The sequence below is a fragment of the Lissotriton vulgaris genome, chromosome 9, assembly GCF_964263255.1.
Source record: "Lissotriton vulgaris chromosome 9, aLisVul1.2, whole genome shotgun sequence".
In the NCBI taxonomy this organism is placed as follows: Eukaryota; Metazoa; Chordata; class Amphibia; order Caudata; family Salamandridae; genus Lissotriton; species Lissotriton vulgaris.
The window spans coordinates 986,833,141-986,847,196 of NC_141697.1; the positions used below are offsets into that span (position 1 = coordinate 986,833,141).

Genomic DNA, 14,056 nt, shown 5'->3' on the forward strand with positions numbered 1-14,056 from the left:
GTCGCTTCGGACAGGTGGGTGCTGCAGATCGTCCGGAGGGGCTACTCCCTTCCCTTCGAGACGACTCCTCAAGCCATGCCACCGCAATACCACCGCGTATCGGGGGATCACTTGCGGCTCCTGCAGGAGGAAGTTTCGGCCCTCTTGGCCAAGGGGGCCATCGAGCGCGTTCCTGGGCCAGAAGTAGGACGTGGTTGCGACTCCCACTACTTTCTGGTACCCAAGAAGGGCAAAGGGGGCCTACGCCCTATCTTGGATCTGAGGAACGTCAACGGCTTCCTCCGGAAGGAGAAGTTCAAAATGCTGACTCTGGCTCAGGTCTTAGCTGCCCTAGACCCAGGAGACTGGATGGTAGCGTTGGACTTGCAGGACGCGTATTTCCACATCCCCATCCTGCCGGCCCACCGGCGTTACCTGCGGTTCACGGTAGGCCACGAGCACTTTCAGTTTACCGTGCTCCCCTTCGGCCTTACCAGCGCCCCACGGGTGTTCACGAAGGTGATGGCGGTGGTCGCAGCTCATCTGCGCAGGTTGGGGGTCTCAGTCTTCCCCTACCTCGACGACTGGTTTTTGAAGGCGGGCTCGCCCCAGACAGTCGTCAGCCACCTCCAGACTACGGCGGATCTCCTGCACCAGCTGGGATTTTCCATCAATGTGCCGAAGTCACACCTGTGCCCCTCTTAGAGGCTCCTTTTCATCGGAGCGGTTTTCGACTCGGCGCAGTTACGGGTTTACCCGCCCGAACAGCGGGTTCGGGATATACAGGCTTTGATTCCGATCTTCCGGCCTTTATCCAGAGTTTCGGTCAGGTTGACGCTGCGGCTTCTGGGGCTGATGGCCTCCTGCATCCTTCTGGTGCATCACTAACGGTGGCGGATGCGGGCTCTGCAGTGGGACCTGAAGTTTCAGTGGGCCCAGCATCAGGGCAACCTGTCCGACCATGTCCTGATCTCGAAGGGCACTGCGAGTCAGCTGCAGTAGTGGCTCACGGACCGTAATTGGGTCAATGGCAGATTCCTCTCCCTTCCCCAACCGGAGCACGTAGTTGTGACGGACGCGTCCCTCCATGGCTGGGGAGGCCACATGGGAGAGGCGGAGATCAGAGGACTCTGGTCTCCAGCGGAGTCCCGGCTCCATATCAACCTGTTGGAGCTGCGGGCGATTCGTCTAGCACTGAAGGCATTTCTCCCGTCTGTCCGAGGGAGTGCAGTGTAGGTGTTCACGGACAACACCATCGCCATGTGGTACTGCAACAAACAGGGCGGGGTGGGGTCGTGGACCCTCTGCCAGGAGGCTCTGCGCCTCTGGCAATGGCTGGAACATCAGGGCGTGACTCTGATGGTTCAACACCTGGCAGGTTCTCTGAACGCCAGGGCGGACAAACTCAGCCGACGGTGCTCGATGGATCACGAATGGCGTCTGAACTCAGACGTGGCGCAAGGCCTCTGGGCAGTGGGGAGAGCCTTGGTTAGATCTATTCGCCACCGAAGAGAACGCGCAATGTCATCAGTTCTGCGCGTTGGAATTTCCAAGGCGGCACTCGCTCGGAGACGCTTTTCGTCGCGAGTGGAGCTGTGGTCTGTTGTGCGCCTTTCCACCTATACCACTTCTGCCCAGAGTGCTGAAGAAGATCAAGCGCGACCGGGCACAAGTCATCCTTGTGGGTCCGTACTGGGCACGAAGGTACTGGTATCCCGAGCTACTCAGTATGTCAGTCGATCCCCCGGTTCGTCTGCCTCTTCAGGAGGACCTTCTGTCGCAGCAGCAGGGGACGGTCCTCCACCGGAACCTGTCCAGTCTCCACCTCCATGCTTGGAGATTGAGCGGCGACAGTTGAGGCCATTTGACTTGCCTCCTGAAGTCTGTAACATCATTCTGGCAGCCAGGCGTCCCTCCACAAAGTCGGTATACGCCTGCAGGTGGAACAGATTTGTGGCATGGTGCATAGCAAAGGCTGTGGATCCCCTTAATGCCCCTCTTTCTGAGGTTCTCCTCTTTCTTCTCTCTCTTGCCCAGCAGGGCTCTGCTCTGGGCACTGTCAAGGACTATCTTGCAGCTCTTTCAGCCTTTCTGAGGCTGCCTGACCAACCTTCTTTGTTCAAGTCCCCTATCGTTAATCGATTCCTGAAGGGCATCACTCATACGTTCCCTCCTGTTCCCTTCGTGATGCCTCAGTGGGACTTGAACCTGGTTCTTACGTTTCTGATGTGCGCTCCCTTTGAGCCACTTCACAACTGTCCTCTTCGCCTTCTTTCTTTGAAGACTGCCTTCCTGGTAGCCATCACCTCTGCCAGGAGAGTGAGTGAGCTCCAGGCTCTATCTTGTAAGCCTCCTTTCCTTTCAGTCCATCCGGACAAGGTTGTGTTATGAACGAGGCCCTCCTTCCTACCCAAGGTAGTCACGGCCTTCCACATTGGAATATCCATCACATTGCCCACCTTCTTTCCGCTACCGCACCCCTCGAGAGACGAGGAGAGGCTCCTCCGTCTGGACCCAAAACGTGCGCTCTCATTCTATTTGAATCGCACACAACAGTTCCGGGTGGATGATCAACTCTTAGTTGGATACGCGGGCGCTAAGAAAGGGAAAGCGGTGCACAAGCGGACCATCTCTCGGTGGATCATCTTGTGCATCCAGGCATGTTACTCCTTGGCTATGAAGGAACCCCCTGTTGGGCTGAGGGCTCATTCCACTCGAGCCACAGCCACTACAACTGCCTTGGGCCGATGTGTGCCCTTGCAGGACATTTGCCAGGCGGCTACGTGGGCCTCGCTGCACACGTTTGCAAGACACTATTGCGTGGACAGTCAAGTCCGAAGGGATGGCTACTTTGGCCGTTCCGTCCTCCAGGACTTTCTGGTGTGATTATTGGTTCGCAGACCCACCACCACGAGGTTGGTATCGCTGGGGTATCTATTCAAAGGTAAGGAATCTATCACTAACGTGTCTCTTTCAGATGCACAAGTTACTACTTGTGTAACAATATATCTGTAAGAGACATTAGTTAGTGATAGATTCCTTACCGACCCACCCATCCTCCCCGTTCTGCGAACCGATATCTAGGGTTAAGGTCATCCCCTTTCAGGGCCCTAGTTTCATGGCACCAGTGTTGGTTTTTGGCATGGCTCTGCGCTTCTGGCGCAGAAAAGCTGTGTCTAAGAACCGACGTCAGCACGCGGAGGCGGCGTCTAAGTACTCCGACGACGTAATCACGCGCCGACGACGGACGCGGAGCCGCAGACGACGCCTACCGACGCGCAAGGGTACTGCTACGCAAAAGTTTCCGGATCCAGTCTGACGCCTGGGGATATTCTAAGGTAAGGAATCTATCACTAACTAATGTCTCTTACAGATATATCGTTACACAAGTAGTAACTTGTGCGTTGCCGCACTTCTTGACTCGTTTTACAGATGTACACTTTTTTGCAAGGGCAAATAATGGCGTATTCGACATTTTTCGATTTACAATTTGTAAAGTCGTTATGACGCCAGTATTTATGTCCATCAGTAAATAGCGTTCCTGCCATCGTGGAACCACACGCAGAATATATGCCACATTTATGGTGGCCTTGTACTGGTTGAAGGTTGAACATAGTACGCAGGTTGTCTTTTTTTGTGTCGAGCGAAGCAGAGCTGATAATTTGTTGGCCATCAATCAAGTACCAGTTGTTACAAATGATTTCTTCATAGGCTGAGGATGGGGTCCAAATGTAGACACGCAGACAATGCGTTGCGTAGGTGGTTTAAACTGCTTCATCAAAAGATGTTCCCTTGGTGTACACCAGGCTTTTTTTAATGAATGACTCAAAAGCTTGCAAGGGTAACCTCTCTCCATGAGTTTCTTGACCAGGATTCTGAGTGGAGTTTGAAGTCCTGTTTTCTGGAGCAGTTGCGCCTAATTCTTAAAAACTGCCCAAATGGCAAATAGTTTTTAAGACTCCTAGGGTGATATCTCCGGAACTGGAGGGCATTTTTATTGTTTATGGGGTTTCATGTGAAGGTAAGTAATTAATCCCTTGGTCGTTGATTTGACCTCTATGTCCAGGAATGCCAGGCTTTTAGTGCTGTACGTTAGACTGAGTTTGATGTCAGGGCTGTGGTTGTTAAGCCATTCATGGAACTCTTTCAACACTGATACTGGACCTTTCCAGATGCACCACACGTTGTTGATGTACGTGAACCATTGTTTAAGGTGAGCACTGTATGGGTTATTTTGATGCACAAATCGTTGTTCATATTGGGCCATATATAACACAGCCATTTCCGGTGCGAAAGGACACCCCATGGCAGTCCCTTTTATTTGCACAAAGAATTTGTCTTCAAATGTAAAGAAATTCAGGTGTAGTGCAAATGAGGCAAGCTTCAAGATGAATTCCGTTGGAACCTCTATGTGGACTGGGTCTTGATTCTAGATAAACTTCAATGGTATAGAGCCCATCTTGCTGTGAAATTTGTGTATGCAAGGATGCTACGAGTATTGTCACTAGAATGTGAGTGTCAGTGTCAAAAAGAAAACCATTGATTTTATTAATGAAATCCATGGTGTCACGTAAATATAATGGAACCCCTGGCAGAAATGGTTTTAGAAACACGTCCACAAACTAGGACACTGGTTCCAGTATGGAATCACACCCAGAAACGATGGGACGGTCGGGAGGATTTGGTGCATCTTTATAAACCTTGGGTAAGAAGTACAATTAAGGTATTCGAGGATGTTTCTTAATCAAATACTCATTCTTTTGGTCCGAGGATCCCTTGTTCAGTTGCTTGTTTAACTGCCAACAGAACTTCATGCATTATCTCTTTAGAGGGGTCTTGTGAAATACGCTGGTACCATTGTTGGTTGTACACATGGCTTTTGCCTTCTGTCTAGTAGGCTTCTTTGGACCATAAGACGACAGCCCCGCCCTTGTCCGCTGGCTTATTAACTATGGCTTGTTAGTTTCTTAGTGTCTTTATGGCTTCTTTGTGGGCCTACAAGATGTTTTGTTTTATAAGTACTTGCTTCTTTTCAAGGGCATTGAGGGATGATAGTACAGTATGTTCAAAAGAGATAATGTCCCTGGGAATACTGTGAGGAGGAGGAGGGCAAAAACTGGATGTATTGCGTAAACCTGACACTTCAGGTTACATGTTGTTGTCTCTGTCCATGAAATATACCATCAGTCGGATTTTGAGGAATATCTCCATGATTTCCATTTTGACCTCTGTGAAATCCATAGTAACCCTAGGTACAAAGGAGAGCCCAAGTTCTAGGACCTCAATTTCTTCCTTGGATAAAGATCTGTTAGTAAGGTTCATTATGGGTGATTTGTTTATGACTTGTGATGCTGTCTCCGCGTTGTCTTCTCCAATTGTTGGGGCTTGTATCTGCCTCGCGGCTTCTGTTGGCCTACCAATAAAAAGGCCTCTTTTGTTGGTTCCTGTTGAAAGGACCTTCCTCTGGGTCTGAGTCCCCTGAGGATTCAGACAAGGTATCCGAAAATGTGAGAAACCTCCTTTTCGATCTTCCTTGATACCCCGACAAAAACCTTGTAGAATCTGATCTTGTATAAAAATCGTCCTTGAGATAAGGGTATATATCACTATTAATATTGACATCCACTTTTTCACTATTAACATTTGCATTGATGTATTTAAAGCGTAACTAAGGCCTAGCTTACTCTAAGCCAGGAAAACATTAAAACAAATCATATTGATTTTGTTTAATTTGCAATAGCTCCATGTTAATACAGATATATAATTCAGATATGGAATAATTTTCACTGTCACTAGGAGCACAAACCAGTTTGGCAGTGGACTTGAAGCGAATATAGGACGTTTTTTCACATGCCTTTACAACGCATGCCATAACGCGGTTGTTACAACGACTGGGTTGTTATTTTGTATACCGTTACAACGCAAGTCGGACCAACGACTTGCTTTTTGGGGGCGCTGGATGTTGGAATAGTATAATTTACAATTCCAACTCCAGTTTGTGCAGACACTAGGGAAGGTGTTGGTTTTTAAATTCAACACCTTCTGTCCCCTAACGCAAGTGGATTTTCCGACTTGCGCTGTAACGGTATGCGAAATAACAACGCAGTCGTTGTAACAACCGTGTTGTTATGGCATACGTTATTTAGCATGCAAACTAAACCCGGTTTACCATTTGAAGCATATATGAGATGAACCATAGTGGATCAAACCGGGAGTTGCTCCTGACTCTGAAAGTTGTGTTGGGAAGTTAGCTTTAAATCTTCTTCTACAGAGTGGGCAAACATTTATCTGTTGCTTCATAGCACTGTATGTCTTGTTTTCTCAAAGCTTCATGTCTAATTTGACTTTATCTCCACAGGTTTCTCATGTGTTTAGCCACTACAGCAGTGGAGTCCGTTACGTGAAGTTCTACCACCGAGGGAAAGATACACAGCGCTGGGCTGGACACTATGGTGCTCGCATAACCAACTCTTCTATCACTGTGAAGATGCATAGATGACGGTGTAGCTGCTAGGGCACAGTGACTGCAGAAGAGACCGTACTTTGGAGTACCCATGGTTTGGCCTTTGCAACAGGGGCTGAAGGAAGAGCTGCCACTGAGTAGGCTGCAAAGCTTGTTCAAATGTTCCAGGCAGCAAGTTTAGAATGATAAAGTGCCTTCCAAGGTGAGGGAACAATAATATTCCACAAAGCAGCCATGAGCGTTGTAGCTCTACTTTCAGCTACGTGGTCTAAAGCAGTGGTTCTTAACCTGTGACTTCTGTGGACCCCCACTTAATCATTTCTGGAACCCAGGGACACCCACTGAGTCATTATCGAAATCCAGGAGCCCCCACTGAGTCATTACCAGGAGCAGAGGGCCCAACCTAATCATTTTTGATGATGAGAACCACAAAGCAATACACAAGTGGAAGATGGATATGACAACCGCCCACTTTTTCTACAGCTGGCTGATGGGGATGAGAGGGTTTTCTGTTAGTTGTGACTGCTGGGATGATGAAAAAGGCTTTTTCAAATCCTAGAGGAGCTGACAAACCCCTCTAATGTATCATTTAGAGTGACTACCTTATATAATGTTTGTGTACAGTTTACTTTTGTGGGAGAAATAAGATTAGGAAGCACATTAAATTGGCCTCTTCATTCAAGATGATCCTGTATAAGAATTGCTTCGTACACGTTCCTCTTTTGGACAGTGGTGCACTTACAAAGAGAATCTGCACAGTGACCTTGGGCTTCTCATTGGGCTCTTGCTGTCCTTATGGATATAATTGTGATTCCCCATAGCATTCTTTTGAATTAGTTCTTAGACCAAAGTCCGGCCTCTTTTAAGGCTGTTAGAATTCTACCTCTAGCAGAAAGAACTGGGTCTGGACTCAGAGATTTAAAAAAGATTTCTAGCTTGCTTTTGCTCTTCGTGGATATCAGATGTTACCATGATTACATTTTCAATGCGGTACATTAGAACACGTTCATTAGAAAGAATACGTATATATATATTTACATTTCGAAATGTCATTGAAATATGTTAGTATTTCTTCCATGTTTACTGTAATCATGATGCACTTGCACTTTAAAAATGGGGCTGGTCAGAACGCACGATCAGGTGATCAAGGCCACTTGGACGGCCGAAAAGCGCCCTGACAGGAAAAAGGGAATAAAATAATGCCGGCACAAGAAGTTAGTCTACGCTCGTGATTCCGCGGTCAGGTGGGGTTTTTGGTTGCAAGGTGTTGTGTGTGTATATATATATATATATATATATATATGTGTGTGTGTGTGTATATATATATATATATATATGTGGGTTTTTTTGGTTGCAAGGCGTTGTGTGTGTGTGTGTATATATATATATATATCTATATATATATATATATATATATATATATCCTACTGGCAATAGCCAGTAGGTATATATAGTTAGGACCTAGCTACCGTAGGAAATCCGCAACATTCTATTGGGAATAACTTTGGCGCCGGTTGAGGAATTTGCGTGTAATTTCCCAAAATTTAGATCAGCTCCGCTCCACTCCTTCCCTGGAAGTTTTGGGGGGATTCGTCAAGCGGGGGCCGAGAAAAATGGGGGGTCCCAAAACGTGTTTTCCCCATGTTCATTTCTATAGGATGAATAGACAAGGCTACAGCCCGAACCGCTGAACGGAATTACACCAAACTTTGCAAAATTGTAGGGACTGGTACGCAGAAGTGCCTTTTCTATATTTGGTGAAAATTGCTCCAGTGGTTTTTACGAAAATTAGGTTCAAAAACACATATATATCTATATGCGCTCTTCGAGCTCTTACAGGTACGCGTACCGGGGAGCGCACCCGGCGCGACACGGAAGTGCGCGAGCGGAAAGCTGATTGGCTCTCGGGTGTCTGTGAACATTCCAAACGGTCCGGAGAGTCCGCCATCTTGTGTCTCGGTAGAACCGAGACACAAGAGTTGAAAAACAAAAGGGGAAAACTATAAAAGGGGGCAGGGTAGAGACCCCCTGACCCCCTAGGTTTTATCAGGGGGCCTAGGAGGACCCCGAAGGTAAAAAAAAAATATATATATATATATATTTTTTTTAATTTCGCGGAGTACGCGCTGGGTGCGATGCCATGTACACGTACCCTGAGCGTACCAGAGGGAAAACCAAAAAAAAAAAATTGGGGGGGGTCTGGGGGGTCCTTGTGGGAACTCCTGAGCAGGCCTAGGGGGTCAGGTGCTTCTACCTTGCCCCCTTTGCGTGTTTTGCACCTTTGTTTCACTGCTTTCTTGTGCCTTGGTTCTACCGAGGCACAAGATGGCTGCCAACACTTCCTGGTTTGGAGTGTTGACAGTGGCAGCCAATCAGCATGCCTTTCGCAGGAAAGCAGCATGCTCATTGGCTGTCAACACTTCTAACCAGGAAGTGTTGGCATTCATCTTGTGCTAGGTAGACCGAGGCACAAAAGAAGCAGAAAAACAAACGCGTAGAATGCAAAAAGGGGGCAGGGTAGAAACAACCTGACCACCTAGGGCTGCTCAGGTGGTCCCACAAGGATATTAACATATTTAAACGTTATCCGCTAATAGAATTAGCATTTAAAAAACCTTGCAAATTCACTGAAAAAACCATAGGTTTTAGGCCTTATATAGTTAGGAATTAGCATTTAAAAAACCTTGCAAATTCACTTAAAAAACCATAGGTTTCAGGCCTTATATAGGGGCCGATTATGATTGCGGAATTTCCGCATCCTCTGGGCCGGCGGAAGCCACCGCCGGCCCAGAGGATGCGGAAAAACCGCAGCGGACCCACCAAAGACCCACCACCACATTAGGATGGCTGGTGGGTCCTGGTTTCCGTCCGCAGCTTTTCCGCCGCGGTTGGCTTACAACCGCGGCGGAAAAGCTCTAATATGGTGGCGGTGTCTCTCAGACACCGTCCACCATATTAGGATGGGCTCCCAAAGATGCTTTTTCGCGGCAGGTTTTCCGTTGAGGAAAAGCATGTGTATCTTCACTGCCGGGGCCCGTTGCGGGCCCCCTAGGTGAAGGGGGGGTGGGGGGTGCACATGGGGGGTATCTATGGTACCCCCCTGCATTTGTATACAGAAATCGGCAGGCACCGCGCGGTGCCTGCCGCTTTCTGCATACAAATGCATTGTATGCATTTTTAACATTGCGGCAGGTGCAGCTTGAAGCTGCACCCGCCGCAATGTTAAAGATATAGGATGTGACCGCCACCCTGGCGGTCACATCCTAATCAGCACAGAGGGAACGCCGCTGTCAGTGTGGACGTTCCCTCATACTCTGGGGTCGCGGACGGACTCAAGTCCGTCCGCGATCCTAATGACCCCCTAAGTTAGGAATTAGCATTAAAAACACCTTGCAAATTCACTGAAAAAACCATAGGTTTCAGGCCTTATATAGTTAGGAATTAGCATTTAAAAAAACCTTTGAAATTCACTGAAAAAAACATAGGTTTCAGGCCTTATATAGTTGGGAATTAGCTTTTAAAAAACCTTTGAAATTCACTCACAAAAAGTTTTAGGGGTGTTATAGTTAGCTGGACATTTCACTCGTACAAAACCATTGAAATTGCTCCTATATAGTTAGTTTTACTAACTATATTTCGCGCACCCACAATGCACTGCTGATGTCACATATTAGATCATTCATGACATGGTCAGTGACATCACTGATATCATCCAGTGAATGTGGTTTGCTTCGTTATTTAAATATGCATTATATATATATATATATATATATAGCAATTTGCATTGAAGAATGAGTGGATATATAAATAAATATTTGGATGGAGGATTTAGTAGCAGTGTAATTGACTGTTTACTTGACCAATTTATAGTGTCTCACTAAATATAGTGGATAAGGACTAAACTGTGAATATCTGTATCACTTTGTAAGTTGTTGTGTAAACTGGTTCTACAGTTGGTTATTAGCTATGTGAAAGTCTATATTAGGTATTGATTAGATAACTGAGTATTTGTATGGGAGAGTGAAAGTGTGTGTGGTTCGGTGGGGGGTTGTGTGACTGTCCAAAGATGTGTGAATAGTTGATTCAGTAGATATATGAAGTTAAAATTACATGTTCTAACAGTTTGGGTGACTGAATCTCTTTATGGGTGTGGTGATGAGCAAATATATTTCTTAGTGGTACATGTCCAACAAATATATATTCACAGGAAAAAACAAAGGTTACATACAGGAACTTTATAGTAAGGAAGTGGAATATATATTTTTTTAATTCACCAAAAAAAAAAAAGGTTACAGGGACATTCTAGTTAGGCTCAGATTTCACTCACAAGAAATTCAGCAGTTTAAGTTAGCTGAGCTAACTATAACTCGCTCCATCGCAATGCACTGCTTATGACGGCACATATTACATCACTCATGACATGGTCAGTGACATCACTGATGACATCATCCAGTGACTGTTTTAAAAAAAATAATGAGTGTTGAATATGTATACACCAAGGAGTATTGGTGAATCCATGGGTGTATGAGTGCCTGTATGGATGATTAAGTAGGTGTGTGACTGACTGTAAAAGTGAGTGATTAGGGTTCTCAGTGAATGTATGGGTGAGTGACTGGTTGTATGAATGTCTTTCAGTCTGTCATTTGGTGTGTACGTATCTGTATGGGTGTGTGAGTGAATACAAAGTGGCTGTATGGGTGAGTGATTGGTTGTCTGAGAATCTGTATGGTTGTTTGTGGGTGGATGAGGGGGTGTGTGGCTGCCTGTATGAATTAGTGAGAGGGTGAGTCAGTGGATTTATGGGTTAGTGAATGCATCTGTGAGGGGCTGTATGAGTGAGTCAGTGTATGGCTGTGTGGGTGAGCGAGTGGATATGTTAGTGGTATACGGTTGAGTAACTGGGCATATGAAATGTAGTATAGGTGAGTGATTGGGTATTTAGGTAACTGTGGGTGAGAATGTGAGAGTGGCTGTATTGGTGATTGTGTGCTTGTGTCACTGATGGCATAGGTGAGTGAGTACTTGTTATAATCTGTATAAGTGAGTGTGTGCGTGCAAGTGTAACTGTTTGGGTGAGTAAGTGGCAGTGTGACTGGCTGTATGAATGAGTCAGTAGGTGTGGGAGTGGCTCTATGGGTAACTGGCTCAGTGTGTGAGTGGCTGTATGAGTGGATATGTTGGTGGCTGTGTTAGTGAATGAGTGGCTGTATGGGTGAGTGAGTGGATGTGTGTGTGTGTCTATAGCTCTATGAATCAATGAGTGGGTGTGTACGTTCTGGTAGGGGTCTGTGAATGGGTTTGCAAATGGTTGTGTCAGTGGGTGTTTGAAAGCTTCTATGTGTGTGAGTGGGTGTGTTAGTGATGTCATTTGGGATGTCATCAGTGATGCCACTAATCATGTCATGAGTGATGTAATATGTGAGTTCATTAGCAGTGCATTGCAGGGGCACTTGGTATAGATTGCTCAGCAAACTAAAACTGCAGAAACCTGAGCCTAACTACAGCATCCCAGTAACTTTTGTTTTATTCCAGTGAATTTCTAAGTTTTTTTTTATTCCACTCTCAAACTAGACTGTCCCTGTAATCTTTGTATTTTCAGTGAATTTTTGAAGGTTTTTTCAATGTTAATTCCCAACTATAACGTTCTAGTAACCTTTGTTTAATTTGGTGAATTCATAGTTTATTTAATTGTATGACTGAACTGTAAGATCCCTGTTAATAGTGTTGTTGTAGTGAATTGTGTTAAATGTTACTTAATGTTTTTTTAAAGCAATGTTGAAGGTTGTGTGTAGTGTATAAGTTCTTTTTTCTTTCAATAAAAATTGGGGATTGCGTACCAAACTCGCACCTTAGCACATGATACGCAAATCTCAGGTATTGCAGGAGGATGCCTAAGCAAATTGAGGAACCTACGAAAATTTCTCCGGCTCTTGCCAGAGGGATGCCGTAAAACGGTAATCCATGCTATGGTCACTTCAAGGCTGGATTATGCTAACGGTTTATATCTGGGCCTTCCGAAATATCTGATTCAACGGTTACAAACCGTCCAGAATGCGGCTGCGAGACTGGTAAAGCATATCCCATTTAAGCAGCGTGTCTCTCCGCATTTGTACAGACTACACTGGCTACCTGTAGCTAGTAGAATCAAATTTAAGGCCTTGACCTTGGCTTTTAGAGCCTTACATGGAGCTTGTCCTTATTACTTGAAGGCTCGACTCCCTAGATATGTACAGACGAGACTTCTTCGTTCCAACTCCCTGCTCCAACTCCGTGTCCCACGAGTTAGGCGGGCTCGGATGGGGGGCAGGACTTTCTCGGCCAGCACGGCGAAGCTCTGGAACACTCTACCGCCGGTTATACAGTGGGCACCATCTGAAGCTATTTTTAGGAAGCTGCTGAAAACGTGGCTTTTTAAATAATTGAGCTTCCTTCTTCTTTCTCATCACGCGGTCTTTTCGCTTGCACTGCACAGTCAGCGCCGGGACACCTCTGGTTGAGGTAACTGTACGCGCTTTATAAAATTCTGTATTAATATTATTATTATTATTGTGCGTAATATTAGTAATATATAGATATATAAATTCATAGCCTTTAGTTTAAAGGTTCAGTAGTAAAATCACTGTCTGAGTGGGTCAGTAAGTGTCTGAATGGGAGCATCAGTGTCTGACTGAGTCTGTTGGTGGGTGTGTCAGTTGGTGAGTTTGTGACTCTGAATGGGTTTGTGAGTGGGTGCATCAGTGTTCGAGTGGGTGCATCAGTGTCTGAATGGGTTTGTGAGTGGTTGCTTCCGTGTCTGGCTGGGTCTGTGAGTGGTTGTGTCACTGAGTGGATCTTTGAGTGGGTGCATCAGTGGCTGTGTGGGTCTGTGAGTGGGTCCATCAGTGTCTGAGTAGGTCTGTGAGTGGGTGCGTCTCAGAGTGGGTTTGTCACTCTGAATGGGTTTGTGAGTGGGTGCATCAGAGTTTGAATGGGTCTGTGAGTGGGTGCGTCAGTGTCTAAGTGGGTTTGTGAGTCGGTGTGCCACTCTCAGTAGGTTTGTGCATGGGTGCATTAGTGTCTGAGGGGGTTTGTGAGTGTGTACATAAATCTGTGAGTTGGTCTGTGAATACATGTGTGACTGTGTATCCGTGTGAGTCAATACTTTGAGTAAATTAATATTTGAATATTTTTTAATTATTTTGGGTTGCACAGGGGGCCGTACTGAGCGCTGCAATCGTGTCAGGACTCCGTCCACATGGAAAAAAAAATATTATTGACTTTCTGACCTCATTATAAATCCACTAAACACCACTATAATATGCCCCTGAGATCATGGTCCTCCTATCCTAAACCCTACAATTATATTCTTTGTTTTTATCCATTCCCCGGAACTGGCTCTACTTTTTAAAATGGCGGTCTAGTTCTGGAGGTTTGTGCCTCCAGCGCAATGCTAAAAGGGGACCTCGCTGAGCAACGCAATGGGGTCACAACTTGGTCCACATGGTTAAAAAAAATTATCAAGATTCTGAAATCATGATAAATCCACTAAACACCACTAAAATATACCCCTGGGGTCAGAGTCCCTATCCCTTCTATTGTTTACTTCATTTTTATCCATCTGCCGAACCGGCTGTG

At 45.9% G+C, this 14,056-nt stretch overlaps 1 protein-coding gene across 1 annotated transcript in view; it reads left to right on the top strand.

Annotated features, from left to right (window-relative positions):
- LOC147692680 (F-box only protein 27-like) overlaps positions 1–7,656 on the top strand; it is a 294,364-nt gene extending 286,708 nt beyond the window's left edge. The window contains exon 9 of the mRNA XM_086938860.1: positions 6,338–7,656. Within this exon, the coding sequence (XP_086794986.1) occupies positions 6,338–6,478 (141 nt within the window). The 3' untranslated portion in view covers positions 6,479–7,656. The remainder of the gene's footprint in view (positions 1–6,337) is intronic.
- The last annotated feature ends 6,400 nt before the right edge of the window (positions 7,657–14,056 follow it).